General features: G+C 34.2%; 2 protein-coding genes across 6 annotated transcripts; both read left to right on the forward strand.

Moving 5' to 3' along the window:
- Positions 1-1,544: 1,544 nt before the first annotated feature.
- On the forward strand, positions 1,545-8,185 carry LOC110611627 (probable beta-1,3-galactosyltransferase 3). 5 transcript variants are annotated; one of them, XM_043954945.1, is made up of 12 exons: positions 1,545-1,695; positions 1,990-2,135; positions 4,162-4,258; positions 4,374-4,438; positions 4,512-4,723; positions 4,852-4,915; positions 5,308-5,380; positions 5,499-5,619; positions 6,258-6,345; positions 6,436-6,561; positions 6,652-6,761; positions 7,701-8,185. In XM_043954945.1, exons 2-12 carry the CDS (start codon positions 2,023-2,025, stop codon positions 7,847-7,849), a joined length of 1,218 nt encoding a protein of 405 aa, XP_043810880.1. In that variant the 5' UTR covers positions 1,545-1,695; positions 1,990-2,022; the 3' UTR covers positions 7,850-8,185. The 5 variants fall into 5 exon arrangements, with proteins under 5 accessions (XP_043810880.1, XP_043810878.1, XP_043810879.1 ...); XM_043954943.1 differs by having other exon boundaries at positions 1,546-1,695; positions 1,907-2,135; XM_043954944.1 differs by having other exon boundaries at positions 1,554-1,695; positions 1,912-2,135.
- A 145-nt stretch (positions 8,186-8,330) lies between these two features.
- On the forward strand, positions 8,331-9,607 carry LOC110611718 (CASP-like protein 2D1). The gene is made up of 3 exons (XM_021752117.2): positions 8,331-8,980; positions 9,071-9,182; positions 9,273-9,607. The coding sequence occupies exons 1-3, from the start codon at positions 8,835-8,837 to the stop codon at positions 9,531-9,533; spliced, it is 519 nt and encodes a 172-aa protein (XP_021607809.2). The 5' UTR covers positions 8,331-8,834; the 3' UTR covers positions 9,534-9,607.
- The last annotated feature ends 3,261 nt before the right edge of the window (positions 9,608-12,868 follow it).

Here is a 12,868-nt window from a genome sequence, read left to right on the forward strand (position 1 = left end):
TATTTTCAAAGCAATCAAGCTTTTAAGCATATTCATGCATCATGAATGCCATGTTATATAATATGTTGTTTGCATTAGAATTCACGAATATGATGTATTGCATAATTTGCTGTTGATGTGGATGGATATTAGATGACCCACTAGCCCTCAATATGATATGATATGATATGATATGAAAGTCCAAGTCAAGACCCATTTTACGCCCCTGACACGATGTAAGAGATTATTATATATGAGATTTTATCAGGTATACAGGATGTATAGTAGACTTGTTACGGGTTCCGGCGACCTTAAGTCGACCTGATGCCTAACATGATTGATATACTAAATTTTACCACTAAAAATTAATTCACATACTTGAAGGGTATTTTAATAAAGCATATGATTTTTCTTCACCACCACCGTTGTTGCCACTGTAATCCACCGTAATTGAAATTTAATAAACCTTACTTGTTTAAGAATATATTTCTTTAAATATAATTTATTATTAGATATTAATAATATCTGATAATAGAAACTAACATCTTTAATTTTTTTTGTTACGGTTGAATTTGATTGTATAATTGATTACTATTTTGAATTTAAAGTTTTAGAAGAAATATTTTGATTTGTTTACTAGATGGAATGAATTTATATGAAAAAATATTATTTTATAAAATAATATATAAAAATTCTAATATTCGTATAACGTGTGAACAAAATAAGATATAATAGTCTTATTTAGTTGGAAATAATTTAGTTAAATAGCTTAAAGTTTTTAACAAATGTTAAAATTATATTTGTTTAGTCCAATATTTTATTTGGACTTTTAAATTTTTTTTTTCAGAGAAAATAACTTACTTCCCTAACTGGGTTAGGTTCTAAAAAAAAAACTTTCTTAAAAAGTAATCAATTTTAAACCAAATAAAGTGTAGAAGAGTGGTATCTCAATCAAATTTAAACATCAATACATGATATAAGGCTATATAATATAATCTTTCATGATAAATATTTAGAATTTTCACAAAGAGACAAAATCTAAAATGTATTAAAATTGAGAAAAAAATAAGTGGGTTATACAAATTGATTATTTCAATTTGGAAATATCTATTAAATTAATAAAAATAATACACTCAAATCAAATGTTCAAGAGAAATGCAAAAAAAAAAAAAAGAAATAGACATCATTTGAGGAAGAATACAATGAAGAAAAAGAAGGAAGATTTTTTAATTTTAGAAGAAAAGTAAATCATAAATCAACATCATATAGGATATAGTTTCTTAAAGACAAACCTTTTATTATTTAAAAAAAAAAATAGAAGAAGAGCAATGATGCTGGATTATAACATTCTAATTTGGGAAGATGAAACTATGTGGAAGGAGCAATCTATTGGTAATTAAGGTTGTGCATCTTTGAGCATTAACTCTTTAACATTAATAATTACTGAAATTATATTATTGTTGGGAGGAGAAAGTAGTTAATCTGTCAGCAAGAGAAACTGGTAGGCCTACCAACATTTAATAACAAAGAGTTGCCATGGTGGTTAAGTCATATATTTACATTAAATTATTAACTATGCATTTTATTTCTATTTTCTTCTCCTTATTGCTCCTAGCTTTCCACAGCTCCACCGTCTCTGCAACTCTTTAAACTTGGACTTGGGACACAGAGAGAGACCTCACATACAATACCCAAGTGGCAAACTCTGCCTTTATTGTGAGAGACACATGTTTTAGATGCAAAGCATTATTCTTTTCATACATCTTGATCTGGATTTTGCGTGTTTGCTTGTCTCTTTGCCTGTGTATTGTGTGAATTAAGCAGTTGTTGATTCTTGCTCTGCTTTGATTTATCTTTTATATTGTCTCTTGTTTCAAATTTGTGCACTTAGAGGTTTCTGGGGATTAATTTGGTGTTGATTTTGAAGTAAAGGAGGGTTCTTTTGGATCTGGGTCGGAGTCAATTCAGTGCATTGACTTGGGATTTGAGATGGGTTTTGTTTCATTTTAGCTCGTGATTTGGCTCAAAGTGCAATTGACCATAATGACTTGGAAGAGTAGAGGAGTAGATACATCTGCGAAGAGTGTGGTTTCAAAGAAATGGAGTCTTCTGCTTTGTATTGGTTGCTTCTGTGCTGGGATGTTATTCTCTGACAGGTGATTTCCATCATTTTCAGTTTTTTATTAGCTTCATAAAATTTCATTCACAGGCCTTTCTCATGTTCTTTGAAATTTTGGATTGGTTAGCCATGGAGATCTGATATAAGCTCTCTCTCTCTCTCTCTCTCTCTCTCTCTCTCTCTTCTTTTCTTGTGTGTGTGGGGAGAGAAATTAATTGATGTCCCTTTGCTTCCAATTTAACAATAGATTTCTGTATATCAGGTTGGAAGTTTTGCTAGATATATTTGCAGAAAACAATATTTGAAAGCTCTATAGAAAGAAAATTTTTCTTTGAGATACTGATGGAAATTTAAGTATGTGGGTTTGGATTGGTGTTGTAATCAATGTGTCAAGATAACTTTAATTGTTATAGATTCTATACTTTTATATAAGTATACTAGGATATGCTTTTTGTTTGATTGGGTCTTGGTTGGTGATACCATTTTCTTTTCTGTTGTAATTATTACGGTGTTGCCTTTTCAATTCTATAGCTCAACTAAGATGAATATCATGCTTCTAGAGTCAATTCCTATGAAGCTGTATGTTGCATCTCTTTTGTATGTATTCCTGCTAAAGTGCTATTATCGTTTCAAGAAATGATGTCATTGCTCCTTCCCTGCTTCGCTAAACAAGATGCCTGCATGATTGGTATAATCAATTCTCCTGTATCTGGTTGGAGTGTGGTGTTGTTTCTAAGTCATTGATACTTTTCTGATCTATTGCGTTTATATCTAGAATAGTTCACTGAGATTTTTTGTGGTATCCTTTTGATAATTAATCAAGTACTAATCCAGTTCACATGTGGTTGGCTTTCTTCTAGAAGCTACTTCTTTTTGCTTTCTACTCTCGTTTGGTGGTGGTGGGGCATGTATATGTGGGGGATAGAGAGAGAGAGAGAGAGAGAGAGAGAGAGGATGACTTCATTGGGTTGCCCATCTTTTTCTTTAGCTACTTGTGGATTCTTTTACATATCGTAATTTGCAAACAGTTTCAGTTCTTTTCTCTTGTAATTTCCCACATTCATTCTCTAGACTTTCTATTTCTTGGATACCCTCTGGAAGTACCAAACTTATGGAGTTTTTTTCACAAGTTAGATAGGCCCATTCCAAAACCTCTTACAACATATGCATGTGCAAGCACATGTCTATGAGCTTGTATTGCTTAGAAGCAATTTTTGTTCATCCAAAACAACTGGCTTTCTAGATTATGCCTTGCAGTTCTGTTCTCCAGTCAATGCCCTTCTGATGAGTGTCAAATTTATTGCATTAATGTTATTAGCAAATCAGCGAATTGCCAACTAGAGAAGGAGCGATTATGTGTTATTTATCTCTAGAATAGCTAGCAATGCACATAACTGAAGGAATGACTTTAAGCAAAGCAAAGAAAACAATAATGTATCTTCCAGTGCTGGGCACAGTAATGCCTTTAGTGGTGGCCTTTCTTTGATGCAATCTGGCATAGGTCTGGTTTCTTTCTTTTGACAGCTTATTTGGTCCAAAAACTTCCTTCGCAGGCACTCACCAAAAATCAGAACTTAAATATGTGGTGGCTAGTGACCATATATGAAACTCAGGAAATTGCTACAGAAGTCCTAAACATTTAAAATGTTGCATTTTTGAAACTCAAGTTGTAAAAATACATTTCACATATCTGAGATCTTTTATTGGAAACTTTTGTGTTTTATTTGCATCTGTTTCCTTACATGCTCATGGGCCATATTTGTTTCCAGGCTGCAATACACTATAACTTTTATTTCTTCATTTATATGCTTTATCTTATAAGTTTATTCCTTGGATTTTATTTTCATTGTGGTAATTTATTATGATGATTATGTGTTTATTAATGGCCATTATTAATCTGCTAACACTTTAAATCATAAGTACTGCATGCTTTCAGTCTGAAAATGCATGCAAAAGAACACATTATCATTTGGACTCTCAGGGGATGAAACAATGTCAACTTTCTTGATATTAGATCTATTCCCCATGTGTCTTTCACACTAATTTGGATTTTCTGTTAATAGAATGTGGACTGTGCCGGAAGTTAAAGATATATCAAGGACAACAAGGGTTGAAGATGAAAAGTTAAAGCTAGTTTCAGAGGGATGTGCACCAGAAACTGTGAGTACCCATCAAAATTATGTGAAATGTTTTCTTCACTTTTGTTTGGGTGATGGTATCATGTGCTGACATCCTACTTGCTTGTTAACATGCTTTTAATTTTCTTTTGTGTCAGAAGGATGTAAGGCATGAATCTAAGGATATCATGGGAGAAGTTTCAAAGACACATCATGCCATACAGTAAGCTATTATTGGGCTTTGTGTCTCAGTTTTTCTGAAAGTAGCAGCATTAACCTTTGATTGCTTGTGACAGAACTCTAGATAAAACAATATCGAATTTGGAAATGGAGTTAGCTGCTGCAAGGGCTGCGCAGGAATCCATACTAAATGGTTCACCAGTATCAGACAATTTAAAAATCACTCAATCAAGTGGCAAAAGAAAATATTTAATGGTTATAGGCATAAATACTGCTTTTAGCAGCCGAAAGCGAAGAGATTCAGTTCGTGCTACTTGGATGCCCCAAGGTTTGTGAATGATAATGATTGATTTGAATTTTGAATGCAATGATGTGTGAGGACTTGTTTAATAAATGTGCTTGTATGTAAATGACTATTTATCCTTTTTTTTTTCCCTTCTCCCTCTATGAAAATAGGTGACAAGAGAAAGAAGCTTGAGGAAGAGAAAGGAATCATAATTCGCTTTGTAATAGGTCACAGGTGGGCATCTTATCTAAGTCCAAATTTGATATTTGGTGGCAATACAGCTCATGTCTTGGCTTTTGTAGAAATGTATCACGGTAGAACACCTGGAAATTTAATGGGTTTTTTGAACATGTTTCTGGCTTCTCATCTGTTTAGATTTAGGTGTTTATTCACATTTCTGACAGTATAAGGAAACAATAAACAATAGTCAAGTTGTCGTGTATAATTAATTCACAGCTATTCTGTGTTAGAAGAAAACAGTATCTTGTATGAGCACATATCCTCATGAATCACTTTTGTACTGACAATGATTTATACATGGTTTTCTTAATTGTTGACATCAAACACAATCTTAAAGATGGAATATTAATTATCTTTTTCCCTGCCCTTGGCTGTTGGATCACCAGTGCTACAGCAGGTGGTATCCTTGACAGAGCTATTGAAGCAGAAGATAAAAAGCATGGTGACTTCTTGAGGCTGGTAATGATCTTCTTCTTCTTAGCCATTCTGTTTGACCAAAACATGACCTTCATTTTGTTGATTTTAGAAAAACAGCTCAGTCCTGGCATATGACTTGTGTTAACTTTTGTATGAGCAGGAGCATGTTGAGGGATACCTTGAATTGTCTGCAAAGACAAAGACATATTTTGCTACTGCTGTTGCATTGTGGGATGCAGATTTTTATGTCAAAGTTGATGATGATGTGCATGTAAATATAGGTAAACATTTATTCTGTTATTTAAATGTAGCAGAAAAGCTTGCCTACATCTAAATATCTATATATAACATGTAGCACATAAATGTGTGTTTGAATCTTTTTTCTTAATTTGAGAACAAGAAACTCCAAGTTGGAACATATATGTACGACAGGTACATGAATTTAAGGTACGCAAAGATTTTACGTGTTATGACTGTAAAGTCTAAGTCCATTGGCAAGACATGAGAGAAAATTCTACCATGATAAATTCTCCAAATTCTAATTCCCAATAGATTTACGTAAAATCACAAAATATGGTCTGTACTACAAACCTCATAAATATTCCAATTAGGTGGGATCATGGGATTTTCAAATTGAGCCGTAATTTTAGGCCCATGAAAACATATCCAAAAATTCAATTCCAATCATTTTATATATACCTGAAATAAAGTTCCATGAACTTTTTTGTCCATAAAACCATAGGAAGTTCTCATATTTTGGATAACAGGCAGCCTATTACTAATAATGATTTCTAATTAACTGTGAGATAATGCAGTACTATTTCACATGGCCATTTTAACTAAAAGTCAATGCTGCTATCTTTTTCTGCCTGTCTATAATTTCTATTTTTGAGCTTATCCAACACTTCTTTTTTTGCAGCCACACTTGGAGCAACTTTAGCTAGGCATCGATCAAAACCCAGAGTTTATATAGGATGCATGAAGTCTGGTCCTGTCCTTGCTCAAAAGTAAGCAAAAAAGATGCTTTGAATTGATAGTTTATTTAAATATTTAAGAAAATGGATTCTGTTTCAATTTCTTTTTTATTACATGAATAGGGGAGTCAAATACCATGAACCTGAGTATTGGAAATTTGGGGAGGAGGGAAACAAATATTTTCGTCATGCTACAGGACAGTTGTATGCTATTTCAAATGATTTGGCTACTTACATATCAATCAACCAGTAAGTTCCTGCGTCTTCTGGAGGATAGATGATAAACTTTTTGGCACCCTAGTAATCTGCCTAACTGTTCTGCTTGAAATTGTATATCAGGCATGTGCTACATAAATATGCTAATGAGGATGTTTCGTTGGGGTCATGGTTTCTTGGATTGGATGTGGAGCATATTGATGACCGGAGACTCTGCTGTGGTACCCCACCTGGTAATCTCATACATTATAAACTTTGTGCGACTTTATGTCACTTATCATAAGTTTTGACCTACTAGGCCACCAGTTTTTAACTGTGGATTAGCTGTTTGGAAGAAATAAATCACTCTTACCTTGGTACAACTCTAGGTCTAAACTAATCATCTATTCATTATTAATATTATTCAAAAGAAAGTGGACTTTCTTCACATTTTGATGTGATAAGGGCAGCAAACTTTGCAACGGCATGGTCTGTGATTGGGTGCAATTCAAACATTGCAGAATTCTAATGGCAGATATCATACCTGCTTATAATGAATAGCAAGTTACTAAAATGTTATGCTTTCGTCATGATTAGGGGCAAAAGACTTGATCACTTGACAATATACTTTGAAATTTGTAATAAGATTTTTCATGTCGAGAACAGGATCTGCACATAACAAAAAATCAAATAACAAAGGTGGATCAAGTAGGTGCAGATTCTCATCAAGTGGCATCCCATCTAGAAATCTTATAGGTGGATTACAAATTGCTGTTACATCTGATTTAGCTAACATCCAGTGAACAAGCTCTCTGTCATTACAAGGAATAAAATTTTCTTTTGTTTGGCATGAATCTTCAATACTTTAGAGTATGTTTATAGTATTAGCACAGCTAGTTCATGTTTGAAGCATGGGTAGGTTTCATGTATGCTCACTTATATGAGATGGCTACTTGAGACGTCGATGTGATCTGTTGAATCATTATGGGTGTTAGATCATCCATACCAAGTCATGCCTCATCATTCCTATGGCTATGTGTGATTTGTGTTTTGACCACCTTCTTCTTGTATATATTTTTCGCTTTCATTACAGTACTCCAACAGGGGGAAAGAAATTGTTGGTTTCATGCAAAAATATTTACATCCTGCAAGAAATTGTTGCTAAAATATTTATAATGATAAAATTTCTGCAGATTGTGAGTGGAAGGCTCAAGCAGGCAACATCTGTGTTGCTTCATTTGATTGGAGCTGTAGTGGGATTTGCAAGTCTGTAGAGAGAATCAAGGAGGTTCACCGGCGTTGTGGGGAAGGCGAGAACGCTTTATGGAGTGCAGAATTCTGACGAATATGAATTCTTCCTAACTCAGGAGGAAGCAAATAGACGGCTTGAGACAGTTTTAGAGATTTGGATGTAGAGGAGTGTGTGTATTCTAAATGTAAGGTGAGAGAGAATGAGTTGTAGGAGGGGTTCTTGCTATTGGGATTCTGCTCCATTTTAGGCCAGGAGTAAAAACCAACAGCAAATTTAAGAGGAGACTGTAATTATTTATTCTTTATATGCTTGGAGGGGCCATTTTGTAAGTTTGCCTTGGCCAATGAAACCCCTGAATAAGTGCCATAATTTGATCTAGCATCTGCTATCTTCTGCTTCATAAATTAGAAGAATTCTTATTCTCCATCTTCCTCTTTCATGATTGTTCACATCTTTCTTGATCCTGAAAGCTCCTTTGCAGCTACGAATTGCATATCTCATGCTGACTCAACTGAAACTCCAAGAGTGTAAATAAAACTCTTCATAATGATGTAAAGCCACCTCAGCCACGGAAATGATAAATCTACAGTAATAATCATGAGACTGAAGATTTTTTGCCCACTTAGATGGCATCCCAGATGGCTTCACGCCACTTGTTTAGCGAGAATTGGCGGGGTTCTTGAGTCGTGAGGCACATCAATGTGTGAACATAATGGATGCACAGGAGTTAAAAAAACCAAGTATGGAAGAAAGATCCAAACGAGTGGGATGAAAGTAGACAAAAAATCAACAAAGCCGTGTGGAATCATCGAAGCCAAGTCTAGGAGATAGTACCAAACAAATAATCCCATGATGCCTACACTGACAGAAAAGGCACAAGCCTCAGCCCCCACTTCTTCTCACTCTTTCCACTACTCCAACCGCACCCTTTTCTTCAGGCCAAAAGAAGAGTATATATTTGTGATCTATCCCCAGTTTCCAATTTCAATCCAACAGAATTCTTCCTCTTTCTCCTTCAACTCTGGTTCTTTTATTCACCTTCACCTTCAGTGGGCTTTGCTTTTTATTTGCAGAGATGACTTCAATGCTTAAGCTCTTTGATTGCTCTCTCAGGCTCTTTGTGATTCCTCTCACTGCTGCAACCATCTGGTTAACTGTAACCAACCAGGAAGATAACAGCAGCTATGGGAATTTGAAGTACAGCAATCTCATGGGCCTCAAGTAAGATGAACTTTTTGTTCTTTATGTCCTAATTCTTTGTCCTTTTAGCTTTTGGTCTTTTTGAGGTCAATGAATGAATATGTTCTGCAGGTACATGGTTTGTATCAGTGCCATTTGTGGTGGTTATGCTTTTGTTGCTGCTGTGTCTCTTTGGATCAGATTCTTAGTTAATAAAGTTTGGCTGTTCTTTGTTTCTGACCAGGTTTGTGTCTTTTTCCTTCAAAAGGGAATGAATATTATGAATATCTCTGATGTTCTATTTTGAAATTGGATACTTGTGTGGGTTGTGCAGATTATTACTTACTTGATGATCACATCTGGGGCTGCACTCATAGACCTGATATACTTAGCTTATAATGGAGATCAAACAGTGACATGGAGTGAAGTCTGCAGTTCTTATGGGAAGTTCTGCAGAAGAATGAAGCTAGCTTTGATTCTCCATGCCATGGCTGTTTTCTGCTTCATTGTTTTAGCTGTAATATCTTCTTATAGAGCTTTTAGCAAATTTGAACCTCCTTTTTCTCGTAAAGAAGTTGAAGGAGATGCAACTTAGATACTGATCCTTCACTGTCATGTATTTGTAATCACAGCATATTGAAATATGATTGATCACTTGATGTTTTACCATTTTTTCTTCAAGTATGGTGTTGCTGGGAATTGAAATCTCTCATAAGTTGTTGCTTGAGAGAGTGGTGTTGATGATTTGGAGTGTGGCCCAGCATCATCACCCACCATGAAAGAAGCTTTTTAGTCCCACTTTTGGGCTTCTTTTTATCCCAAGTCTTAAGCTTAAAGGCACCTGTCTTAGAAACGTGTAATGATGTGGAGGTGGTGGTTAGTCTTCCAAGCACAAGCAACTCTGCAATGCCCATTAAATTATTTATTTGTTTATTTTTATATATAATTAGCTTCAACTCTAGACTCGGCTTGTATTGATGGGAAAAAATTTGAAAAAAAATGCATCGGAAAAAATGGAAATAAATAGTTTTATTATTTTAATTTTTTTAATATGTCAATTTTTTAAAATTATTTTTTATACTTTAACTGATATATTCAGTAAAGTCTTTTTTTTTTATATTTTTTTTACTTACATAACAATGTATTATTTGGCTGTAAACATAGCAAGATTTACAAAATTAAAATTAGTTATAACAAGATTTACAAAATTGAAATTAATTTCGAAAAGTTAGTCACTTTTAAATGAAATTTAACATCTAATTAGAAAATAACGAAGAAGTCGTATTAATTAAGGCTGCAAACAGAATCGTTGAATCTTAAAAATTACATGAATTTTCACACCTAATGAAAAATAACTTCAAATACACTTAGGTACGCCATCAACTACTACAACAACAGTAATTGAAAAAGAAAAGTGACTTTTTCAGATAGTAGCTGTGTTGTTATTTTGAATTGACTTTAACGGTCATTGATTTAAATAGAGCAAAAAACAATGCAGTATTAATATTTTTAGTTTGGTTTTATTTTTTATTGATATTTACTAAAATTATTAGATCAACTCTAACAAAGCATATCATGCAAAAATTTCTAATCTCACTTGTGAACATTTTTTTTTTCAATTTTAACTTAAATAAAATTTTATCAAATTTTTATAATGGTGACTGATTAAATATAATTTAGGTACATTTTTTCTACTATTATTAGTATTAAATTAAATATTTTTTACATAATTTTATAATTTTTATCGTATTTTATAGAAAAATATTTAAAAAATTAATAAAAAATAGCCTAAAAGCATAAAAGCATACTGGACAGGATAATTCGAATAAACTATCCAGTATACTTCACATATTAGCCAAAAGACTGCACAGCATTCCAGAGCTGATCAAAATCTGCAGACAATAATTTGTCTAGAATGATTCGCCCAAATCAAACTGGCAAATCATCAACCTACACAAAATTAGCGGCAGGCAGAAAAACTCAAATTTAAAAATTTAAAAGACCTAGTTATCATATTAAAAACGCAGGACTCAAACCAGAATCTCCTCAAACATGCGGCACAAAAACTTTTTTAAATCAAGTACTTTTATTCAGGAAGAAAAACATTTAAGGAAGAAATCCAAAATCAAATTGTAATAAGATGAAGATAATTGGGCAATTTTTATATTTTTCTGTAAATGTGTATATATACAGATTATAAGATCTTGTTAAGACAATACTGAAAAATACCAAAACCTAATATAAAAGAATTTCAAAAGGATCCAAAATTACAAAGTAAGGTGTAAGATAAACCCAATACTCTAGTTCAAAGCTCATAAAACCCAAGAAACTCAACATAAAATAAACCCTATTCTCAAACGTGGATATGACCAAAAAAAGATCTAAGGCTAAGTAAACACAAGGTCGTCGCATCCTTGTAACTATTTGGAGAGGCTTCATCGCACAACACTAGGGCTCCAAGTAGTTGGAAGAACAACTCCTAAAATTCCTCAATCAATCAATTAGCCTATAATTATGTAATATCCTATGATTATGTACAGATTATATTCATACTCTAATACTTCCCCTCAAGTTGGATCATAGATATTTATCATGCCCAACTTGTTAGAAAGATATTCTATTCGAGACCCATTTAAAGTTTTGGTGAGTAGATCATCCAGTTGCTTTCATATCTTCACATAACTGGTGGAGATTAAATTATCTTGAATCTTCTCACAGATGAAATAACAATCAACTTCAATATACTTAGTCCGTTCGTGGTATACGGATTGGAAGCAATATGAAGAGTAACCTGATTATCAAGCAAAAGTTTCGCGGGTGACGCAATATTCATATCAACTTCCTTGAGTAGATGATTTATCCACAGAATCTCACAAGTGGATTGAGTCATGGCCTTGTATTCTGACTTCGTACTGGATCTGGATACTACATGATGACCGCTGGATTTCACTACCCCGGCCCAAGGCTAGGCTCACGATGACAGCCCATAACCAGAAGGCTTCTAAGTCTCCCGCGTGAGCCAGGTCCAGCCCGCTCAGTTTTAAGACCGGGCCCTATGTAAATTTCTCAATCAGGTCGGTCCTGCCTTTTCCGGCCCAATGAGCAGACCTCCTCTAAACTCAGCCTTAATCTCATCTTCTAGCCCAGCCCGGAAGAAGGAAGGTGGCCAGCCTGATCCATCTGATGGGACCATTCGCATGCGTGCCAGAGGAGAATTAAATGGCCATTACGCATGAAGTAGAATATCTGATATTCTCGTACAACCGTATCAGGATGGCAGGGACAGATGGTCCAATGGTGGTAGGGCCATTACACGTCACTGACAGATAATGGAAAAGGATAAAAGGGAGAGGAACACTCTCCTCTCGTTTAAGCTTACAGAACACTTTGTAAACCCTATTTTTCTGGATCTCAGATCATCACTACATTTTGCTTCTTACTTTTTCAAGATACTAGATTTCCTCCAACAAACACACAGTAGCTTGTAGTTGACCTTCTATCACTTTTGGATCCCGCCTAGTCAGTATCAGAAAAACACTCAAGTGCTGTATGCCCATGATCACTGTAGAGTATACTGAGTCCAAGAGTCCCTTTTAAATAATATAGAATTTGTTCTAGAGCAGTTCAATATTTCATCGTAGGTGCAGACATAAACTGGATTACAAAAGCTTACTACAAAAGTAATATCTGGCCAAGTCATCACCATAAGGTAGTCCGGCTTTTCAACCAACCTCCTGTACCTCTCTGTATCATCATAAGAGTCTCTGTCATCCTTTGTAAGACATATATTATGAATTATTGGTGTACTACATGATTTAGCTCCCATCTTCTCAGTTTTTGTAAGTAAGCAAGGACATACTTCCTTTAAGATAGAAAATTTTCTCTTTTACTATTCAAGATTTCGACTTCTAATAAATATTTAAATTGACC

The sequence above is a fragment of the Manihot esculenta genome, chromosome 3 (assembly GCF_001659605.2).
Source record: "Manihot esculenta cultivar AM560-2 chromosome 3, M.esculenta_v8, whole genome shotgun sequence".
In the NCBI taxonomy this organism is placed as follows: Eukaryota; Viridiplantae; Streptophyta; class Magnoliopsida; order Malpighiales; family Euphorbiaceae; genus Manihot; species Manihot esculenta.